The sequence below is a fragment of the Triticum aestivum genome, chromosome 3B (genome assembly GCF_018294505.1).
Source record: "Triticum aestivum cultivar Chinese Spring chromosome 3B, IWGSC CS RefSeq v2.1, whole genome shotgun sequence".
Classification (NCBI taxonomy): domain Eukaryota; kingdom Viridiplantae; phylum Streptophyta; class Magnoliopsida; order Poales; family Poaceae; genus Triticum; species Triticum aestivum.
In genome coordinates, this window is record NC_057801.1 from 527,136,853 (window position 1) to 527,144,333 (window position 7,481).

Below are 7,481 nucleotides of genomic sequence, written 5' to 3' on the forward strand. Positions count from 1 at the left end.
TCATCTTCTTTCATTGCAAACTCATCGGCTTCATCTTGCACCACTTCATAGTTGGAGCGTTGGATGCTAGCACTTCCTCGGTAGAGAGACACAACACATTTCCATGTGTCTTTAGCCATGGCATGAGGTCGAAGATGAGGGAGATCTTCGGGAAGGATTGCATCTTGGATGATGAAGAGAGCACTGTCATTGAATTGATTATCCATGGCTTCTCGAGGGGTGAAGTTGCTTGGGTCATGAGGATAGAAACCTTCTTCAATGATTCTCCAAAGGTTAGTATTCACATGTTTTAAATGACGCTTGAAGCGATAAACCCAAGAATCAAAATCTTCATTTTTCTCATACTTATGAGGAGGACCAGCATGATTCAAATGAGTAGAGGGAATCGGTCCTCCATAAATTGGGGGTTCCACATGGGCAAAGATGCCGGTGCCATTTTTACCACTAGACATAGGAGCTTTCTCACTAGTAGCTTCCCCCTTGTCGGGGTTAGCATCTGTCACCGTGTTGGCGGGATCACCCACTTTCACGGGCGCGGTGGAAAGTTTAAGCCCTTCTAAGAAATCCTTAAACATGTCCTTGACCTCGGTCATCATGGAGGTTTTCAATGTGTCCAACGCCACATTGAATTCCTCACGTGAGATCGAGTTACCCCCATCTCCCATAGATGATATCGGATTCGCACCGGAGTGCTCTCCCACATCATCTACGACGTCAACCATACTCTTCGGACGGTAAAGTCCTTAAAAAGAGACGAGGCTCTGATACCAATTGAAAGGATCGATATGGTTGACTAGAGGGGGGTGAATAGGCAACTAACAATTTTTAAGCTTTTCTTTACCAATTTAAACTTTGCAACAAAATAGGTTGTCTAGATATGCAACTACGTGAGCAACCTATATGATGCAATAACAACTAGCACAAACGCAAGCAAGGGATACAACACAAGTAGGCTTGCAAAAGTAAAGGCACGAAATAACCAAGAGTGGAGCCGGTGGATACGAGGATGTGTTACTGAAGTTCCTTCCTTTTAAAGGGAAGTACGTCTCCGTTAGAGTGGTGGGGAGGCACAATGCTCCCCAAGAAGCCACTAGGGCCACCGTATTCTCCTCACGCCCTCACACAATGCGGGATGCCGTGATTCCACTATTGGTGCCCTTGAAGGCGGCGACCTAACCTTTACAAACAAGGTTGGGGCAATCTCCACAACAATTGGAGGCTCCCAACAACACCACGAAGCTTCCCCACAATGGAGTATAGATTCGAGGTGACCTCAACCGTCTAGGTGCTCAAACACCCAAGAGTAACAAGATCCGCTAGGGATAAGTGGGGGGAATCGAATATCTCTTAGTGGAAGTGTAGATCGGGCCCTTGTTACCCAATCCCGAGCAAATCAACAAGTTTGATTGGCTAGGGAGAGAGATCGGGCGAAAATGGAGCTTGGAGCAACAATGGAGTTTTTGGTTAGAATAGGTAAGTCTTATTGGAGAAGAAGACCCCCTTTTATAGTGGGGGGACAATTCCAACCGTTACCCACCACTCAGCCCGCGGCCCACGGAACTACCGCTCCACAGGCGCGGTACTACCGCACTGGCGTGCGGTACTACCGCGGTGGATTGCGGTACTACCGTGAGCACGGCAGGGGCCAGGCCAGGCAAAAAGGAGCACCGACAGGGGCGGTAGATCCGCAGATGCGGTACTACCGTGGCCCCGTGCGGTACATCCGCAAGGCAAACACAGGCTAGGCCTGGTAGGCACAGAAGTAAAAAATTACATCCGTGACTACCTCCACTGAGAAAAAGATGTGCAAAACTGCGACACGGAACTACCGCGACCGAGGGTGCGGTACCGTGAAGGGTGCGTATGTAAAAAATTACATCCGCCCCTATCTCCGCTCCTGCTACGGAACCTGGACTGGTGCCACGGTACTACCGCGCCGCAGCACGGTACTACCGCGGGGAGCGCGGATGTAAAAAATTACATCCGCGCCTACCACCGCTTGAGAGCGGTGCCAGACCAGAGCTCACGGTACTACCGCTCAAAAAGTGGAACTACCGTGGGAGCCTGCGGTACTACCGTGCCGTAGCCCGGTACTACCGCTGGCTCCTGCGGTAGTACCGCTCAAGAGAGCAGTACTACCGCTAGCCTGAGAGGAGCAAGACAGAGGCCTTCATTTTGCAGAGACAAAGGTGAGACGGAGGAACACTTCGAGGAGCTCGAGGAAAGGCGGTGCAGAAGGGAATGTGTACGTGAGATTCCACCCAAACCTTTCCAAAGCGGACCCCTTCTTAATAGTACGGCTCTCCTACGACTCAACTCCACCGAACCAAACCATAGACAAACGCCGTCTTCAATAATCTTCGAGGGGCATCAACTCGTCTTGTGTTTAGTCGTGATGAATCTGAAAAGCTCAATACACACGATTAGTCCGCAAAGGCATTATCATCAATCACCAAAACTACTCAGGGACAAAAGTGCCCTTACACTCCTACTTGGGGCACCACCTTGGCTGCCTCTCCTCCCCTCCAACCTATATATATGAGGGGGGCACCGCTAAAACACATACCAACAATTGTTAGCCGTGTGCGGCGCCCCCCACCACAGTTTACGCCTTCGGTCATATCTTCGTAGTGCTTAGCCGAAGACCTGCGCGCATCACTTCACCAGCACCGTCACCAAGCTGTCGTGCAGATGGAACTCTCCCTCGACACTTTGTTGGATCAAGAGTTCGAGGGACGTCATCGAGCTGAATGTGTGCAGAACTCGAAGGTGCCATATGTTCGGTGCTTGATCGATCTGAAAGAGAAGAAGTTCAACTACATCAACCGCGTTGTCAAACGCTTCTACTTTCGGTCTACGAGGATACGTGGACACACTGTCCCTCTCTCGTTGCTATGCATCTCCTAGATAGATCTTGCGGGGATGTAGGAATTTTTTTTAAATTGCATGCTATGTTTCCCAACAAGACCACGCGCCTTTTGTCTTCGGCCGATTCCCCAGGCGCCCCCGGGGGGCTTGGGTTCGGCCTGGGTTTGCCGGCTATTATTTCGGCCCAAACCGGCGATAAACAAGGTCCTAGGGGTGCGACTGGGCCGATTTTTCGGCGCTGACTCTAAAAAAGAGCCCTGGGGGGCATGTTGGGGGGGGGGAGGGTGAGTGGAGATGCTCTTAGGGTCCATAGCAGTAGTTAGATGGCATGATCTCTCCTTTGCGATTCAATACAAAGTTCGTGTGATCTGCCTCACATGATCGAGATCCATATGATATAATCGGTGGTGTGTTTATTGGGATATGATGAATTGCCACTTTATGGTTAGACTGTTCATTGAAATCAATTGAATCATCTAAAGTTTCTTTGATGTATAATTGAATAGCTTTGTATGTTCTCTGGCCTATTTGTCTTCTTTGGTCAATTTTGATGCGTAATTCTTCAGAGGGAGTTGTGCATTATAGTGGGTTCATATCTTGTGGTGATATATATCCCAGTGACAAAAAGGGACAATAAACGCATTGCATTGTTGCTACTAAAGATAAAACGATGGTTTCTTTATCATACTTGGATGATATTTTTATTGTCTACATTTTGTCATCATGCGTATTGTAATGCTCTGTTTGTCATGAACTTAATATCTCGGGATGCATGTTGGATAGCGGCTTGGGGTGTAGTATTAGTTGTGGATGCAGTTGGATAATGGTCTACATATCACGAACGTAATGCCTATATGAAATTATGCCATGAGTGATCATAGCCATAAATGTAAATATTGTAATTTAATCGCTGGCCAACTGTAGTTGGTTCACCACACTACACGTGTATGCTTGGAGAGATGCCATTAGTGAACCTATTGCCCCGGTGGTCTATCTTCTTGTACTGAAAACTTTACCAAAAGTATTATTTCTTTATTGTACATTTTCTTTTCTTTTATCTATCAGTTCGTACCATACCATGCAATTTAATCTTGTAACTAGTAAGACAAGACTTTTGACAACCTTCTTGAGGTGTTGGGGACAAGTTTGTCTTATGTTTGATGTGCAGGTACCAGCGACTTCGTTTGCTAGAAGAACTCGTTCTGGTTCAATAAACCTTGATTCTCTGTTGAGGGAAATACTTATTGCTAGGTTATTTTACTTTTATACTAGGGGTTGCCCAACCACAACCACTCATACAAGAGCAAGTAGCCCCGATCACAACCGAAATGGAGATTGCCGAGGCATCGCACACCCTGTTCGGGCTGCCTAGGGAGCAGGCCTCCATGGGCCAGATCTAATCGTCTGGATTCTGGTCATGGCAAAAAAACAAGGCCCACTAGCCTCAAACACTAGATCTCATCCAGGCCTGCAACCGGCGCCGAGCATGCCACCACCTCCCCGTTGCCGGCTACCCAAGCCAACTTCAAGCAGGCATGAACCCCGAGTCCACATGGGTTTCCCCAAGCCGCCCAAGTACGACACTACACCAAATTTTTGGTGCCAAGGACCACCGCCAAAATGAACACACCCCATCGCTGCCTCTGCACGTCTAGCGCTGCCACCATGTAGCCATCCACGCCATTGTTACGTACCTATGACACCGCCGTAGCCACGCGCCGCGGCGGCGCTAGACCATGCATTAGCTTTGCGCCTTCATCCTACGACCACGTCGTCCCTCAACGTCACCTGCCGATCAAAGAGAGGGAGCCCCGCCGCCAACCGCCGGGCTACGCCTAGTCATGTCCTCCAGCAGCGGCGAGGAGGATGGGAGGACGGTGGGGCATGGAGGCGGCAGAATAGGAGTCACCCGTCCGCTCGCGGGAGCCGAGGTATGAAGTTTTTTATTTCAAATTCACTCCTAACCACTGAAAGGTTTACTCCTCTAACCGGCTTTGCGGGATCGATTAGAGATGTGCGTAGTCCCTCAAATTTTCAAACCAGGTAAGTTTAGTCCCTCGTGTCTCTCTGGGTGGTTTCCTGCCGACATGGACATGTTTTTGACTAACAAACACATCCTATAGGTTTGACCGCCACGTCACTATCCGCTAACTCGCCGCGGCCATCATCATCGAGCCACCGCTTTGAAAGGAACTCGTAGCAACGCCCCGATGTACCTATGGCGTGTGGGGTTCTTCACTCCCTGGACATGGAGGACGAGCAGCGGTGCCGTCACACGTTGAACTGCCGGTTCTGCGACCTCCATGCCACCATGCCCACCGTGTTTGCTGTCGTAACCATGTCTGAGTTCCCGCCACCGCAGCCCATGAGCGAATTTGCCATCGCCGCCGCCCGCTCTAGATTTAGGGTATATGAGAAAGGTGGTCGAGTGAGTGCAGGACTGGGACCATGGCGGTCAGAACCGGGTCCACATCTTACTCAATCCACCCAAAGCGTTATAAGGGACGAAACTTATCTGACTTGACTAGTTCGGGGACTGAGGTTTGTCGGTTTCAATGTTGAGGGACGATTTCTTAACTTTCATGAGTTTAGGAACGAAAAATTATAGTACCAAACACTACTCTAGCTGTGATGTTATTTTGCAATTTTCTCAATCTGGAACATGAGAGAAGCTTTAAACGGTCAGCTCCCGGATCCATGATTTACGTGTGGCATCACCGACGATCCATCGGAGGACGCGTCGTGCTAGCACCTGACACACCGGAACAGAATCTGACGAAGCAACTTGCCAGGTTAACCATGGCATGTTACTCTGTCCAGCTCAGGCATCCTTTGGTTACTCTACGCATTAATTGCCGGGACTAAACAAACTATCCGACGGCATGCGAAGCTGCTGTCGAAGAAAGGCGCAACCATCATTGCAGTCACTACGGTGAAGTCAAACGGAGCCGAAGCTCTGCGCTTAACCCAAGCAGCCGCGCGCATTCTCACGAACGGACAGATTTCGCTGCACCGAAAACCACATCTTGAAATTTATCATCATATCATCACACTTTCCAAGTGATCAATCCCAAGAAAGAAAAAGGTTACCGTTGTACAGACAAAATGACAGCAAGCAGACCGAACTTCCGAGACGCCCTCTGCATTAACTGTGAACGGAATCTGGTTTGGCCGCGGGCGCAGCTCGTTGGGTCAACTGGCCACCGGGCAAACAGAGCCCACGCCCCCTTATAAATTAGCCCGTGGCGGGACACGTCTGATCACCCAGTTCATTCTGACTTTAGCTATAGTGCTTGTGCTTATACCACTAGGGATCGACACACCTTCGTTGACAGGAAAATTATTAGCCAGAGATGAGGAGCTACGCAGCGGTAGTCCGGGCGGCACTGCTCGTCCTTGGCGCGCTGCTACTCCCTGCCCACCATGTGATGGCCGACTACTCGGCCATGGCACCGCCGCCTAAGCCGGCCAGTGCCATTTCCACGCCCCCGTTGCCAGCCAATGACACGAACATGTCGCCGTTGCCGCCTGTCCAGCCGATGCCACCTTTCGTCGTCGTGCAGGGCGTGATCTACTGCAAATCTTGCAAATCCAGGGGCTACAACCGCGGCATGGACGCCTCACCGATCCAAGGTTCGCGTCACCTACTCCGTCGCCTTGGCATAGAGTAGCTAATTAGCCTGCTCAGTCTTAATCTCATGCGTGCATGCATCCATTCGATCCATGAACGCAGGCTGACATTATCTCTACTGCCCGTTTTGGTTTTGTCTTTGCAGGTGCAACGGTGAATCTGGTGTGCTACGGGAGGAAGGTGGTGAACGTGACGGCGACGGTGTCGGACGAGCACGGCTACTTCCTGGTGATGTTCTACGACCTGGCCAACTTCAACGCGCGCACCTGCAAGCTGTACCTGGGCACGTCGCCGACGCCGCTCTGCGACAAGCCCGTCTACCCGCCGAACAAGTGGATCGGGCTCTCGCTCGTCAAGGAGACCGTCACCTCGCCGCCGGTGGGGCTGCAGGGCGTCTACTGCCCCACCAGCGTCCTCTTCTACGGCCCCTCCGCCGGACAGCATTGCCCATTTTATTGACCGCGCCGCCTCGATCCAGTTGGTACTGAGTAATAATCAACTAGTCATATGCAGTTGATGGATGATTGACAGTGTTGTGCTTGCAGTGGTGCATATTTGTGCATTTCTGTGTTCGTGTTCCTAGCAGCTAGCCAATTTACGTTAAGTTCTTCTAGTTCGTGGGCTGGTGCAGTTACAGTGTAGCACTAGTATCTCGAGTTTTGAGTGGCCTCTGTTCCCCTTCCATTAACTATGATTCTTCTGCCAACGTGCATTATTTTAAGCTGTTTGACATCTAGGGCTGTCGGTTACCACTGCACCGTAGATCCATGAACTTAGATCGAGCTCCAAATCACACTAGAAGTGGGAACATTGGAAGTCAAAGGTAATAGCCACCCTGCGAATTGGTATATTATACTGCGAAATGGACTACTATGATTCTTCTATAACGTGCCTGTATACTCAGATCTTCTATAACGTGCCTGTACCTCGGAAGCGCTACCACGGAAATCCCTATATGACGCTCGTTCCGCCAGTTTGTCTA

At 50.2% G+C, this 7,481-nt stretch overlaps 1 protein-coding gene across 1 annotated transcript; it reads left to right on the top strand.

Moving 5' to 3' along the window:
• Window positions 1-6,122: 6,122 nt before the first annotated feature.
• Window positions 6,123-7,205, top strand: LOC123065649 (pistil-specific extensin-like protein). The gene is made up of 2 exons (XM_044488889.1): window positions 6,123-6,501; window positions 6,645-7,205. The coding sequence occupies exons 1-2, from the start codon at window positions 6,222-6,224 to the stop codon at window positions 6,956-6,958; spliced, it is 594 nt and encodes a 197-aa protein (XP_044344824.1). The 5' UTR covers window positions 6,123-6,221; the 3' UTR covers window positions 6,959-7,205.
• The last annotated feature ends 276 nt before the right edge of the window (window positions 7,206-7,481 follow it).